General features: G+C 41.4%; 1 protein-coding gene across 2 annotated transcripts in view; it reads left to right on the top strand.

Moving 5' to 3' along the window:
* Positions 1–643: 643 nt before the first annotated feature.
* ATP2A2 (ATPase sarcoplasmic/endoplasmic reticulum Ca2+ transporting 2) overlaps positions 644–16385 on the top strand; it is a 56520-nt gene continuing 40778 nt past the window's right edge. The window contains exons 1-5 of one of the 2 annotated variants that reach the window (XM_087857361.1): positions 644–1387; positions 2091–2108; positions 2195–2277; positions 9026–9130; positions 13149–13287. In XM_087857361.1, coding sequence (XP_087713487.1) covers positions 1270–1387; positions 2091–2108; positions 2195–2277; positions 9026–9130; positions 13149–13287 — 463 coding nt within the window. In that variant the 5' untranslated portion in view covers positions 644–1269. The remainder of the gene's footprint in view (positions 1388–2090; positions 2109–2194; positions 2278–9025; positions 9131–13148; positions 13288–16385) is intronic. The other variant, XM_045777133.2, reaches the window with a different exon arrangement.

Genomic DNA, 16385 nt, shown 5'->3' with positions numbered 1-16385 from the left:
GGGGAAGGGCTGACATTGGTGTGCGGAGGAGCGCTCGGCTGGGGTTGTGGGATGCCGTGTTCCTGAGGCGACAGATGAGGGATTCGGGCCGTGTGGGAAATGAACTGCGGAATTCCTCCCCTCGATTCCTGAAGGGGGCTCTAAAGGAGACAGATTAGGATGCAGAATGCGGCCCGCAAGGTAGAGGGCGAGGGGGTGGGCGAGCCAAGGACACCAAGCCGAGCACGCTTCGGGAGGCCCAGTGCGGACCGACTTCCCAGGTTCCTCGGCCTCGCCTTCCCAGACACCCACCCCGGTCCCAGGCCGACCCGGAGGGCAGGCGGTTAACCTCGGGGCAGCGAGTGCAGGGAGCCCACCGCGAACCCTCCACCTCTCTTGGCTCTGTGTCCGTGGGCGGGCGGAGATAGAAGACCGCCGGAGCCCAAGCTCAGCTTAAGGTTAGCTCTACACCGACCCGCGGGCCAGGGCGCACACTGCGCGGGCGCGGCAACGCGCGCGCCGGCCTCTATCCGGGTTCCTGGGGGCGGTGCGCGGGAGGGGGCGGGGCCTGCGCGGCGGCGTGGGCGCGAGTCGCGCGGGAGGGAGGGTCGAGGGGAGGGGGCGGGGCCGTGCCGCCCGCGCCGCGCTGGGCCCTCTCGGCCAATGAGCGGCGTCCACATGCCGCGGCGGCGGCGAGAGGGGAGGCAGCGGCGGATAAATGCTATTAGAGCAGCCGCCGCGGAGCCGTCCCCGACGCCACCTCCTTCTCCTTCGCCGCAGTTTCCTCCGCCGCTGTCGGGGGTGCGGAGCTGAGGGAACAGGGCGAGTGCACCGCGCACCACCCCGCCGGCTCGCCGCCCTCGCTCCGTTCTCCCCTTAGGGGTCGGCCGGGCGCCCCCTTCTCCGGCTCGGGCGGGGCCGCGAATCACCTCAGGAGAGCGGGGAGGGGGTTCGGGGGCCGCGGCCTGCGCTCCCGGCGGGCGGTTGAGGGCAAAGGAGGCCCTCCCTTCTGACGAGGGGAGGGAGGGTCAGGAGCCCCCCACCGCCCAGCTGAGCCCGGGGCGTGCGCCGGCGAGGGCCGGGCTGCGAGAGGGGCGGTTGTCTGGGGGAGGGGGCGCGGGGTGATTCAGCGCCCGGAGAGGCGGAAGCGGCCGCAGGAGGAGGAGGAGGAGGGGGAGAGGCCAGTCCGCGCCTGGGCGCCCGGGGTGGCACGAGCCGGCGGCCCGAGTGCGAGGCGGAGGTGAGGAGGCCTCGGGGACTGGAGGCGAGGCCGGCCGGGCCCCCGCAGCCATGGAGAACGCGCACACAAAGACGGTGGAGGAGGTGCTGGGCCACTTCGGCGTCAACGAGAGCACGGGGCTGAGCCTGGAGCAGGTCAAGAAGCTCAAGGAGAGATGGGGCTCTAACGGTAGGTGCCCGGCGCTGGGACTGCAGGGGCCCCGCGCGGCCCGGCGCGGGCCCGAGAGCCAGGGAAGATGGCTGACCGGGCTCCACCTCGTGGGTCTGGGCTCCGCGCCCGCCGAGGGCTGCAGGCGGCGGGTCGAGCCCGCGCGTCGGCCCCGCGGGAGAGGGACTGCAGGCGAGGGCTCCGGAGTCGTGCTTCTACCTCCTGGACCCCGCGCCTCGAGCCCTTGACCTTCCCCGCACGCAGTTAGCTCGGCAGCTTCTCACCCGCAGCAGCCGGCCCCGCTGGAGGGAGGGACGAGTCTCATGCAACTGGGTTGAACCCTGCGAGACATTTTCTTGTCCCCTGCCAGTTAATGAGGCGTCGTTACAGTTGAGAAAGCCTCTAACCGTTCTTGTACTACCCGAAGTTACACATCTGGCAGAAGTCATGACATAGCTGAAATGACACCTTGTTTCGGGAGCCCTGTTTAGTGGGTAGCGATGAGATTTTACGCTTTGGATAGACCTAAGGTACTGGTTACAACAAATATTGCATATTTTCTTGGGATACCATTTGGTATGGTTTCCATTAAAAATGGTTGAAGGTTCATATATCTAGGTAGGTCTTTCGAAGACTGATAGTTTTAGCAGTTCACTTTATAAAGACAATGCTAATTTTTTCCCTCTTCTTGACACGTTGCCTGGCGAATTTCTACATTCTGCAGAGTTACCGGCTGAAGAAGGTGAGTAATCTTAACATGTTCTTTTTTTACTTCCTTTGTGTGCTGATGTTAAGATGACATTTACAACAAATGTTTGTTTCTAACAGGAAAAACCTTGCTGGAACTTGTGATCGAGCAGTTTGAAGACTTACTAGTTAGAATTTTATTGCTGGCAGCTTGTATATCTTTTGTAAGTATAAAGAAACTTAATTTCTTTCCAAAAAGTAGAGACTGTTACAGAGATGAAAAACCAAGAAACAAATGCTGACTGTTGGGTGAGAACATTATATATAGAGATTTCAGCAGTGTCTTCATTTTTTTAAAATCTGGGTATTTTAAAATTATAAACAAGCACTTGAAGCCATTTGTGTGCGGAAAATTAATGCCTGGCATTACAGTGCAGTTAGAAATTGTTCCTAAATGAGGCGGGGTCTTATAAATTTTTGTGGTTTATCACATCTTAATATCAAAAAGTTCTTTGTCAGAAGGTCTTTTCTGTTTTGGGTTCTTCCATTGTGTAAGATACTAAGATGATGTTGGGCCCTTTGTAGTCTGTAAATAGAACTTACAAAAGGAATATTCCAGTTGCTTTCCCTTCCTGGTAATGGCAAGGTGACAGTTGTTTCTGACAGTGACAAGAATGATGACGGCAGTGATGGCACCACTGTTGACCAAATTTGGTCACTGACCTTTAGGGTGGTATATTTATCTAAATTGGACCCCTGTCTTCAGTGACTCCTAGGTAGAGAGAACTAGGTTCGGTACAACTGGTTCTATATTTTAAAAGAAAAAAAAAAAAAAAACCAACCTGTTTTTTTTTTTTTTTTCTTGTTCTCTGTGTGGTTACCGACTTGAGTCCTGTATGGTTGCTAAGAAACTGGTGAAATGCAAAAACTACAGTAGAAAAGGGGTGATGGGTTGGTGAGGGTATTCTAGGTTATTAACATTTTTTTTCCTGTTCAATATTAATTTTTTACTGCATTTTTTTCTTGGGCAATGGACTTCTTGGTAGTTTTCCTAAAAATGGTCATGAATAGGATACAGATGTTCCTAATCCTAACAGCATGAGATGACTTTTGTTCTTAAATTACAGTATTTTATTCTTATTATAACCATGATGGGAAGTGAAATTCACCCAGTGCAATACTTTTTCAGGCTTCACAAAATTGACACAGCTTCAAGGTTTCATTTTTGTATGTTTGTACATATGCAGGCCCCAGGAATCTACCTCAGTCTTTATGACAACGATATCATAGTAGGCTGCTTCGAGAACTAAATCAAAAGGAAGCAGCGGGCACTTCTTTAGGTGAGGGGGGGAAATTGGCAAAAGGTGAGCCTTTGGAGTAATACTGTATACTGATTCTGACATGAGACTTTAATAAATCTATCATGCCATGTTGGCTAAGTGATATGTAGCTATTAATAATAATTCAGTCCTCACGAATCTTTTCTGCGGTTTTCATTGAATAAAATTGAGAGTGTCATAGCAAAGCATTCAGTGTCCTGAATTACTCCATACCTCTTACAGGTCTGTCTGTCCTTGATTAATTCACCACCACCCGCTCCTCCACCCTCCCCCATCCCTCCTAAATGGCTGCTGCTTTACAGATTAAGATAAAGGGGTAGAGCTGTTTGATTACCAGTTTCAGTACATTGTCGTGGAGCAAAACAAATAATACATTTGGGGTAGTGTAATGTTTATGTATGTTTAAGCTACCTGCATAATTCTGAAGTAGCCTCAGCTTTGGTACTTAAAATACTGAGGTTCAATAAGGTTATAAGGGACATCTTAGAAGTAAATCACCTGGTGAATACAAGGCAGAGATAAAAAAAATTTTTATTGAGTTCTGTGTGTGTAACTTAAGGCAGTGTTGTAACATCAGCATTATTTCCAATAAACAAGCTATTGAATATTTGGGTTGTATAGGATCTCTTGAGTTGCCAGTTTGAATGACTTCATATTAACATTTTGAATTAGTGAGGTATGTGGCTTTTATTTTGAAGTAAGAAGTTTGTAGTTTCTAAGCATTTTCAAATGGGTTTTAAAAGAATTGCTCTAATTTATCATAGGGTAGGATGTTGGGTTTTTATAGCTTTATCGAACTATGTTTTGGAATTGAAATTTGAATTACCTTTTTGGTAACAACTTGGAGTTAATGCTCAGGAAATGAACTGTGTGACATTTTTATTTCATGGGTTGCTAAACAAAAATAATAAACGTTTAGGAAATACTGTTAGTTTGCTCTGACTTGTTTGAACAAGACATTTGGGATATCAGACCTGTTTTGTTGATTTTCTTCATGTGGAATTGGCGCTATTACTATATTGTTCTTGACCTTTTCATTCCTCATTTATCTTTCAAAACATCACGGAGTCTTTTTTGTGGTAGTCTGTTTACTCCTAATTGACAGGAAAGTCATGGTAGAATATTCATATTCTTTTGAAGAATTGAATGGACAGTTCCTATAACATGTACATGATATATCATCAGGTTCTGCTCAAGTTAAAAAGAAATATTAGGCTTTAGTGATTTATTTCAGATATCAGACTAAGTAAACTGTTAACTGTAGGAAGCTGCATTAATGTTTTATACTCATGACCTGTAGGGATAAAGTTTAATTGCAATATTCGCCAGATAGAAATGGTATTAAGTTTACTTGGATTGGAAGAAGTGAACTATGATCTCTCCCACTACATATGAAGTAACATTAGAAATTCTTTGACATTCATGACCTGCTATCCTTTCACTTTGTCTTTACATCCTCCTTGGTCACAATTTTGCCCTTCATTTAATACTTCATATGGTTGCTTACTGGAATACCGGTTTTTGTTTTTTTTCACTGCTTCAGTAAGTATTTATTGAACACCTGGGACATGGCACAGACACTGGGGATACAGCATTTGAATGAAATAGACAAGGGCTCTTAACCTGGAGCTGACATTCTAGTGGAGACAGGTAGTAAACAAGTAAAATGTGTAGTCTGTTTCACAGTGATAGTGCTATGGAGAAAAATAAAGCAGGGGGGAAAGAGTATGAGGAGGGGGTTATAGTTTTCACATCGGGTGGTCAGGAAAGTCCTCCAAGAAGGTGACTTTAGAGTAAAGACCTGAAGGAGATGAGCGGGAGGGCCATATTTGCATCGTCAGAATCCATGAAGTCCTCTGTGGTAACATAGTTTGCAAAAGTTGCTCTACCCTCTATCCCCATTTCCCCACCACAGCTACTTGGAGTGACCCTAAAATGCTGCTAAAACTTGCTTAGACCAGGGCACTTCTTAGCTTGTCACTTGTATTTGAATAGTGTCTTTCCTTCTTACTGGACCCTTTAAAGGGGATTCTTCATTTCTTTTAGAGCCTGGGTTAGTGATTTTGATAAAACGGATATCTGAGTGAGCGTGTGTTAGTAGTATTTTCAAAATAAATGAGGTCTGGTTTCTTTGGTTTTCTTAAAACAATATAGTCAAGAAGTAGTTTATATTATGTAATGATTTTACTCTTCTGTGTTTTATTTTTTTCAAGAAAAGATAAAATGGATAGTTCACTGATTGGTTTAACTAATTTATTTAGAGCCTTTCTTTAAAATGTTTTGAAAGGTGAATGTGTGTGTATGTTTAAGAAGATTGTATTCTCAAATCTAAAGCCAGTATTTTTAAATAAGTTTTATATGTGGATCAGAAGAGAATGTAGTCTAATTCATACCTTTTTCTTTTTTCTTTTTTGTTAATGACTAAAAGAATTTTTGTTTCCCACCCCCAGAAAATTGTCATAACATTTACTGGGGATACATTTTCTTTCTTGTGAAGTGTTTGGTTTCCTCTTTATTAAAACTTTTTTTAATGTAAATTTCTTCATTCATTGAACAAGTATTTGAGTACCCAGTGTCCTTGCAAGTTTCTAAGGATACAAAGAGGAATATAGACAGGTGCCCTCAGTCTTAAAAATGTGCTTATGATCTCTCTCATGTTCTTTTTTTGGATCTCATTGAGAGCTCATACATTATCCCAACATGTAGCTAAGATAATAGAGTTATAGAAACATAACTGTCTTCCACTGACACACACTTTTTTACCTTGGATTAAAGTGTGCTTTTATTTATTAAACTCTGCTCTCCAGCATCTTCTGATTGTCCCGTCAGATGTTACTGTGTTGTGCAGAGATCAGTATTACGGATAATTAGAAGATAGCCTGTCCCACCCTATTGAAGCAGTCTAAGTTATAGTTGAGTACTCATTAGTAAGTGGTTACCTTGAATAGGTTTGGCAAATTTGAAACTTTGCTGGATTATATAAACCCCAGAAGACAAGTATTGTTACTGTATTAATAGTTCAAAGCAAAGAAGAAACACTGTGCCTAAAATTAACTGCAGTAGCTTTTTCTTCCACTTTCCTTTGATGGTGTTGATGAAGTTGGTTACTTCTTGCTCTAGATGTTTAAGTTCAAATACCGCCCTCACGGTCTTGTACCTTATAAGTTATCATTCATTCATGCCACTGTACAATAAATAGTGAGCATCATCTGTGTACCAGAGACACTTCTAGGCCCCTGGGGATACAGTAGTGAACAAAAGGCAATACAAATAGGTAATCATTTATGTTCAACGTATTTTAGTGAAGATTTTTAGAACATTTATCCCCATGTGAATATATTTTGTATAACTTGATAAGTCATAATTATGAACTGACTATACTATAATGCTAATAAGGCATTGTTCATTTTGGTAATAATGTGTCACACACTCTTCTTCACTCTCTCATCTCCTGGGATTTTTCATTTGTCAGCCATCATCATCCTACGTAAACTAGGTTTCCTTTCAATAGGAACCATGAAGGACTGCATAATATGATCTGAACGTGATCAGTTGGTTTGGTTCTTACCAGTAATGAAATATGGGTTGATCTTCACTTTGGGCTGTGGCATTTAATTATTTGAGCAATTTGTGGTTTCAAAATAGACATTTTAAGAAGTATTCAGGAAATTGATGGTTGTTGATTTTAAATAGATTCAGCACCAGCCTTCCACCCTGAGAGATTTGCCCACTAGTTTCTCATCAAGCAGTGATTAATATACTTGTGGAACCTTCAAATAATTATGAATGCTTGGGTTTCTTACACATAAACATTTGAAATCCTATAGTGGAAGAAAAGGTTACTGTATTGTACAGATTAGGATTTTTACATGACTGATAAATTCTACTTCTGCAGAGGAACCACACATATTTTGAAAAGTAGAAATTTGCTCTGATAGTCGTGTCACTATTTGCTGTAGTCTTCCTTTGCTCCAGCTGTTAGGGGATATTACTTTAAGTTTGTTCCTTAGGCCCAGCTGCCAAGAGGGAAGTTCATACCCTCTTTTAACAAGGTGTGAAGCTTATCTTGCAGTTGCTAATGCCTCACTGACCTTTTGGAAAGGTCCTAGTTATGCATCAAGTTGAGTGATTTTTCTCCCCCAAGAGCTAATTAAGTTTCTTATTTCTGATATGCTCTCCTTGGCAAATGCTTGAAAGGCTAGTATGAAAGCAGCTGTGATATTGCATCTATCAAAATTTATAACTTCCTAGAGAAGTTTTCATTTTGGCACTAGGCCTGGCCTTAACACCAGGAATGCCCTGTTGAAAGCTTGCGGCAACATTTATATTCATTCTGGTTTTCTGCCTGCCCTAGTTCACTAGCTGTCAGTCGTCATTGGTACCTATCAGGACCCGGTCCTGGTGTCTCCCGGTTTTTTCCCTGCTCAGGTTGAAATTTCTTGTTCATCATTCCCTTATCTTACTTGCAGAATTCATGTTAGGCTTTGTCTTATTCACCTCTCTGGTTGTTTAGTATTTGTGTAAAAGCTCACTTTATACTATTCCACTAAGTTATAAACATAGATGGTTTCATTCTTGCCATGAGTCATATCTGACTGTATTAAAAAGTATCAAAACCAGTACTTTTGTTGTTTACTAAATAGGTCTTTTAAAGAAAAGATTTTTTTGTGAAATATGCAGACATTTTAAGCAATGCTAAAAAATAAAGGCAAATCTTACTCCCAGATTGAATCATTAGATATGTTTGACATCCTTTCTGGATTGGCAGTTTTTCACAAAAATTAGTTTTTAACTATTTAGATGTCTCTTTTACCATGTTCTTTATCATTCTTAAGATTCATATCTTGGGTTCTCTTACCACCTTAAGTTTGCTGAATTATGAAGTGGCTCTCTTAACTCGTAGCTTTTACGTCCTGACAAAGGTTATGGTTGTGTGAGCTCGAAATTAATTTTCTGCTCGTTTTCCTTGGGGGCAGTGTTCTGTACCATTATAAATAACATGTGTGGACTTCTGTCCTCTCTGAAGTGCTGTGTTGCTGTAGTAGATGTCATATGGAAGTTGACTTTCAAAATAGATTCCTGATCGCAGAACAACCTTGAGTAATCCTGAGATGACCTATAGTGGGTGATACCATTGAAAATAACCAGGATGCTCTCAGTACTCTATGATTTTGAGTCCATGAGCAAGTGATTTTTACAATGAATTTATGTCTATCGATGTTATTTGGTAGGAGTATTAAGCAAATCAGCAAAGTTGTAGGTGATTGCCTTTTATGTTAACAAAATGGAGAATTCAGGTTTTATTTTTTCTGAATATATCAATGTAAAATGAATGGGATTTATTTCCCAGAAAGTATTTTATTTGGATTTTAAAACAATTATTATGTGAAAAATTAAATCAGCTTTTGAAGAATATTAAGAAGTTGTGGTTTTGATTCTCAAGAATTACTCTGAGCAGGGGACATAAACTGGTTGTTGCTGTCATTACATTTTGCCACCATTTATTTCTAGGGACCGTAAGAAGAGAGATTTTGTATATTGCAGTTCCTTTAGTACCAGCCACTTTTGTTGTCAAGCGGCACTAAGCCTAAAAAACACATTACAGTTCTAACACATGCCATTTCTCTTTTAGGTTTTGGCTTGGTTTGAAGAAGGTGAAGAAACAATTACAGCCTTTGTAGAACCCTTTGTAATTTTACTTATATTAGTAGCCAATGCAATTGTGGGTGTATGGCAGGTAAGCAAAAATTCTGCAGTGCTAGAGTTTAACAGTTTATATAAGTGATTTAAACTGTATGAATCTGTTTTTTCCCCCTGATGTATTGCTTAAAGATATCTCTGGAAAATCTACATTGTGTTTTTTCTTTTGTCTGTTTATTTAATGACAACATTTTAGACCTCTCCTGCATGTGAATGTACTGTTAAAATTGCTCATCCTTCATGGTAGCATGGAGTTAAGAATAATGGGTGAGAGAAGCTATTTGAGGAAAACCAGGAAATTTGAGAATCAATATCTGTCTTTATATTTCCTAGCTGCTTCCTATGAAAAGTTTCATAAATTCAATGTCCTTTTTATTCTCCTTGGTTTTTGTTTGTTTGTTTTTTGTTTTTTGTTTTTTTTTTTGTATTTAGCTATAAAAATGATTTTCCCTTCAGAGCATAGTCCTGGCTCTTTTCCCTCAGTTGCTCAGGCCTTTCTGACTCACAGAATGGAAGCCAGTTTACAGAAACATAATGGGATTCCTGCCCACCCCCCCTTCGTGTAATTGCTGTTCTGTGTATATCTAATTTAGAGGACTTTAACTTTCCTAGGACTGTTGATCTGTTTGATTTTTTTTTTTCTTAATATATTTTAACTGACTGAGACTAATACTTCAAATTCATTTTGAGTATTGATATTTAAATATGAGTATAATCACCCCTTTGAGGACTCAGGTAGAGTGCATCTACATTCATACAGTGGAAACCTTTTATAAGCATAATTAGTCCTATTAGAATTGTAAACTTCTGGGGCTCCTGAGTGGCTCAGTCGCTTGAGCAGCCAACTCTTGATCTTGGCCTAGGTCATGATCTCAGGGTTGTAAGATCCATCCCCATGTCAGGCTCCCCGCTCAGCAGGGAATCTGCTTAAGGTTCTCCCTCTCCTCTGCCCCTCCCCACCCCACACACACTTATCCTCTCTAAAATAAGTAAATCTGTTTTAAAAAATTGTAAACTTCTGATCTTATTAATAAACATGAAGGCCTTTATGTAGTGGGCTCGTATAGAAAGATGGTCTACTTAAAAGAAAATTTTATTGTGCTATATTTCTCTTATTTTAATTTTTTCTAAAATTGTTTATATTTAAGTGAAAATGATCCCCTTGTAAACAATATAAGCAAAAGAAACAATATACAGCATTAGATTGTCCTTCTCAAGCTAGTAATATATATTTTCCTATTAAATAATTTATGCCAGTTACAAGGTAGATACTTCACATACATTCCCATGTCATTGTTGCAGTGATCTTAAAAGGCAAATGATACTCGCATTTGACAGATGTGACATTGAGGTTCAGAGTGCTTAAGTGACTTCTTAAAGGCCATACAGGTAGTACAGAGTATCTGGGATTTGAATCCAAGCCCAGGCTGATCCAAATTCTGAAGTAAAATTTTGCAGCAGTTTACGTAGGACTTTTCTATTTATCTTAGTTTAAAAAATAACATTCTTAGGTCTTCATCTCATTTACATAGTATACAGAATGGTATGAGCAATACTGAAGAGTTCTTACCTTCTGGAAGTAAGGGAAATTATAAGTGTAGTGTAAGGTAGTATTGGGAGGTTGGAGGGTGGGGGGCACATTATGCTGACCAGTGTTCTCAGAAGGCTTTTTTTAAAGAAGGTGACAAGTGATTGGGAACTACAGAGAAACCGAGATTTGTTCCAATTTTAGTGTATGTGCTGCTGCCGCCGAATTGAGCACTTGGTATAACCTATTTGAATCTGTGATCGTTTCCCTTTCCCACCCCTACATTGTAAATACTCCTTTTGGTCATTTGAGTTGAAGGGAAGGCTTTTAAAGTAATTTTAATTGGCATTTTTGTCCTTGGGGTCTGAGATAATTTATCTTTCATGCTTCTAATTTAAATGCACTTTGCTAATTTTGAGTAGAAGTAAAATACAGTGCTCCTGGGACATTTCTTAACCTTGAGGAATCTAGTTAAACTCTTATCTGACATGACCTTGAAGACAGAGAAAAGGAATTAAAACTGCCACAGTTTACAAATGGGAGAGGTAGTACTGTGAAAAAAAGTGATTTCAAATTTGACTAATTGAATAGCAACGGTGCTGAGAATTTATTCTTTTACAATGTCAGTAGCATTTGAACTTAAGGACCTTATATCAATGACAATTAGAATTAAACAATCAGGTATTTCTGTTAATTATGAGGTGATGCAGATAATATTATCTAAGCAGATCTGATATGGGGTTGAAATTATTTTTGTCATGGGGTTTCCAGATTTAACATATTCTATACTTTTTCAGGGATGTAAATATTTAAAGTGAGACTCATGCCATTAGCTTTCAGTTTTGAGTCCTCTAAATTCACTTTAAGCAAGTTTTGGGATTTTTTTTTGCAGCAGACCATACTTCTTACATTAAGGTAAAAAAATGAGATCACAGGGGCACTTAGGTGGCTCAGTCAGTTAAGCGTCTGCCTTCGGCTCAGGTCGTGATCTCCAGGACCTAGGATGGAGCCTTGAGCTAGACTCCCTACTCAGCGGGGAGTCTGCTTCTCCCTCTGCCCCTCTGCCCCACTTGTGCTCTCTCTCTTGCTCTATCTCAAATAAATAAAATCTTCTTTAAAAATTGAAATCACATAGTATTGTGCATAAATTCTACCAGGTAAAGATTAAATTGAGCTTTATATCAGAAGGCAAAAAGTGAGAGAAATGAATCCTTTCCTTTGTGCATTGAGTAGCCTCACCTGGGCATGCACTGTGTAGATTCGCTCCTTGATTTCTAATTGCTTACTCTCCAAAAGGAGAGAAAACAAATTTGACACATGTGTTTTTCTCTCTTTTTTTTTTCCCCTCCTTAAAACTTTCCTATAGTTTTTTTTTTTTTAATACGTATTTTGATTTCTACATCTCAAAATTTGGAAAGAAAAGCTGTGTGTGGCTAAGGTTTGATATGTTTATATACAGTATATATATATGGTATATATATGGTATATATATGGTATATATTTATGGGACTGGCAGTTTGGGGTTTTTTAGGGGGAGGCGGGAGGGGTAGAGGAAAACCTAATCAGGCTCCATGCCCAGCTCGGAGCCCAACAGGGCCTGATTTCACAACCCTGAGATCATGACCTGAGCCAAAATCAAGGGTCAGCTTCTTGGGGAGCCTGGGTGGCTCAGTTAACTGTCATGACTCTTGGCTTCAGCTCAGGTTGTGATCTCAGGGTCATGAGTTTGAGCCCCACCTCGGGCTCTGCACTCCGCGTGGAGTCTGCTTAAGATTCTCTCTCCCTCTCTGTCTGCCTCTGCCACCCATGCACGGTCATGCTCGCTCCCTCGCTCACTCTCAAAAAAAAAAAAGTTGGACACAAACGACTGAACCACCCAGGTATCCCAGGACTGACAGTTCTGTGATGAGATTCCAGCCATTTATTGGTCTTGACTACTGCAGAGAGATTTCCTAGAATTTGTGAGATGTAACTTGATTTTCTTAATTCATCACTCATAGCATGTACTGTGTGCCAAAAGTCTAAATAGTTTGTAAATCCTCACAGCCCTTGAGGTAGTAGCATTGGTGTCCAGATTTTGTAGGCACCACACCTGTGTGTTGTGTGACTCGTGCACAGTCACATAGCTGTTAGGGGGAAAAGCCTGGAGTGAACCTAGGCAGTCCAGCCCCAGACCATCACCTTTCATGTGAGATGGGATCAGTTTCAGTGGTGTGGCTGTGGCTGGAGGTTAGGGCCATGTTACACAGTACAGTGGTCTTGGGGACAACAGATTCTGTAACTGCTTTTCCCTTTTTAGGATTTTATTCCCTGTTTAGGCCTGTTATGGTACTTAATTCTTCATTTTTTAGCACAAAATTATAAGAGCCTAGTGTTTATCATCTTATGTGAATTGTTTACAAGTATCATTAATGTGCATCTCTTGTATCTTTTTTCTAAAGTTTAGAAATCTAAAATTTGATTCCTTGGGCTAAAATACTAATTTGCAATGGCAAGTATGTCTTTACTACTTTTATCTTTTTTATAGGAAAGAAATGCTGAGAATGCAATCGAAGCCCTTAAGGAATATGAGCCTGAAATGGGCAAAGTATATCGACAGGACAGAAAGAGTGTCCAGCGGATTAAAGCTAAAGACATAGTTCCTGGTGATATTGTAGAAATTGCTGGTGAGTTGAGTTTGTCATTTTTGATTTATTCTAGATTATGTATCTGAATGCAGTCCTTTTCTCAAGGCTCATAATTATGTGTTTTAAAAATTATGCTCCTATGTATCAATTATATCAACAGGTTTTGGTGTCTTCCAAACAAATCAAGTTTTCTGTATATTTATTTCTAGGTGTTTGGCACCTCCCCTCGTGTTGATAAAATGTGTTTGTTTGTTTGTTTGTTTTTTTTAAAGATTTTATTTATTTATTTGACAGAGATAGAGACAGCCAGCGAGAGAGGGAACACAAGCAGGGGGAGCGGGAGAGGAAGAAGCAGGCTCATAGCGGAGGAGCCTGATGTGGGGCTCGATCCCATAACGCCGGGATCACGCCCTGAGCCGAAGGCAGACGCTTAACCGCTATGCCACCCAGGCGCCCCTAAGATGTGTTTGTTTTAAACAAAGTGTTTTGAACTGTTGTACTTACTACTTTTGGTCCATGGTAGAACACTAGCACTAGTGAAATAATGAACTTAATCTCGATTTGACAGTTATTGTACTGAGCAATTTAGAATACTAGCTTAGGGCTACATTAGCTTTTCCTGCTTTGATTCCTGACACAAATGTTTTGTCATACTTGTAACTATCAAACTAAGTAGATGGTTAAGGGTAATTTCCTGGCTCTAAAAAAGCTCTGCTTTAAAATACTTCTACATAACACGGGGGGGGGGGCATGTCTCAGCTTCAAAGACCTTTAAACAGTTTGTGAATCCAGTGCAAGGCCAGAGCTCTCCACAGATCTTAAAGGAGTTTGTTACCGTCATTGCTCAAGATCAGTGCCATGTTTTTAGGCAGCCCTGAATGCCCAGAACCAATCAGAACAGTCTAGTCTTTTTGCTGGAGAGTTATCATATTGGATTATTCACATTTTCATGGTTTTTTTTTTTTTTTTTTAAGATTTTATTTATTTGACAGAGAGAGACAGCCAGCGAGAGAGGGAACACAGGCAGGGGGAGAGGGAGAGGAAGAAGCAGGCTCCCAGCAGAGGAGCCTGATGTGGGGCTTGATCCCAGAACGCCGGGATCACGCCCTGAGCCGAAAGCAGACGCTTAACAACTGTGCCACCCAGGCGCCCCTGTCATGGTTTTTCACACCCTGCTGAGCTCTGAATACTTTTTACCAGTTGACCCTCGAACAGCGTAGGAGTTGGGGCACTCAGGAATCCGTGTATAACTTTTGACTTCCCAAAAACTTACTACTAGTAGACTATTGTTGGCCTTATACAGAACATTGTTTTCTGTATGTTTTTATGTTTTATATACTGTATTCTTAAAGTAAGCTAGAGAAAAGAAAATGTTACTAAGAAAATCATAAGGGAAAATACAGGGGTGCCTGGGTGGCTCAGTGGGTTAAGTATCTGCCTTCAGCTCAGGTCATGATCGCAGGGTCCTGGGATTGAGCCCCTCTTGGGGTCCCGGCTCTGTGGGGAGCCTGCTCCTCTCTCTCCTCCTGCTTGTGCTCTCTTTTTCTCTCTGTCAAATAAATAAAATCTTTAAAAAATACATTTACAGGATTGTATCTTTTTTAAATCATTTTTTAAACTTATTTTGACATAGAATATTTTAAGAATAGTAACAGTTCCCACATATCCTTTACCCATATTCTCCAAGTGTTAACGTTTTATCACATGTGCATTATCCTCTTTCAGTCGATATCTGTACATTCACACATTTTTGTCTGAACTGTTTGAGAGTACATCGCAGGCATGATGCCTCCTTAATCCTAAATACTTGAGTGTTTATAAAATCAAGGGCATTCTCTTAGTATAAGTTCAGTACAATTATCAAAACCAGGAAATCGATACAAAACTTGTCTGATTGACAAACCTCATTCAGTTTTTACCATTTGTCACAGTGGATTTTATAACAAAAATAAGAATTGGAGAGGGAATTCTGGCTGTGATATAGAAAATAGGTCAGAATGGGGAAGGCTGGAGATAGGCTATTTGATAATCTAGGCCAGAGGTGATGAGGCAAGAGATGATGAGAGCAGTAGCATTAAGAATACCGAGGAAAAGGGGCACCTGGGTGGCTCACTGGTTGGGTGTCTGCCTTCGGCTCAGGGCGTGATCCTGACGTTCTGGGATCAAGCCCCACATCGGGCTCCTCCGCTGGGAGCCTGCTTCTTCCTCTCCCACTCCCCCTGCTTGTGTTCCCTCTCTCGCTGGCTGTCTCTCTCTGACAAATAAATAAAATCTTTAAAAAAAAAAATGGGGGCGCCTGGGTGGCTTAGTCGTTGAGCGTCTGCCTTCGGCTCAGGGCGTGATCCCAGAGTCCTGGGATCGAGCCCCACATCAGGCTCCTCCGCTGGGAACCTGCTTCTTCCTCTCCCACTCCCCCTGCTTGTGTTCCCTCTCTCACCGGCTGTCTCTCTCTCTGTCAAATAAATAAAATAAAATCTTAAAAAAAAAAAATAACGAGGAAAGATTTTGAGTTTATGAATAGTGGTTCTTGGCAGAGGTGCGCATGAGAATCATCTGGGGGTGCTCTGTAAAGTTTTACCAGGTCCCGTCCCAAAATAACTCAATCTCCCTTGGGCATGAAATTACGTCCACTCTAGTTTGACAAGTGAGTCTCAGATTTCAATGCAAAATGACAGGTTTTAATAACCAGATGGGTGTATGGAACTGACTGGGCTTGGGATGTAGAATCCGTGGCACTGGCAGGATTTCTGGTTTAGGTGACTGGGTGGTGGTGGTGCTGGTAATTGAGGAAGGAGACCTCAGAGGAAGATGGTTTGTCTTTCCAGAAGTACCTTCGTGCAAGGTGCAGTTGCTGATAATGTCACCTAAATTTGTGTATGAGATTCCGCTTGGCTTTGTGTGTTTTCCATTTCTCCAGCTTAATCTGATAGTATACTCATATACTCTTCAGCCTCTCACATTAAAAATATTTTAAGAATTTTTTATGCTAGTTAGGCTATTTCAGTATATTGAGTCTATATGAAAAGTTAGAGAAATTAGCACCAAAGCGTTTATCCTGAGTTTGCATCAGTAGATGGCAATGGTAAATAGCGTCAGAGGGAGCTGTAACCTTGACCCTCAAGGCATCTTTCCTTTTG

The sequence above is a fragment of the Ursus americanus genome, chromosome 30 (assembly GCF_024610735.1).
Source record: "Ursus americanus isolate L20-20 chromosome 30, mUrsAme1.1.p, whole genome shotgun sequence".
In the NCBI taxonomy this organism is placed as follows: domain Eukaryota; kingdom Metazoa; phylum Chordata; class Mammalia; order Carnivora; family Ursidae; genus Ursus; species Ursus americanus.
Note: the sequence above shows the minus strand (reverse complement) of the source record. Positions and strands in the feature narration are given on the sequence as shown.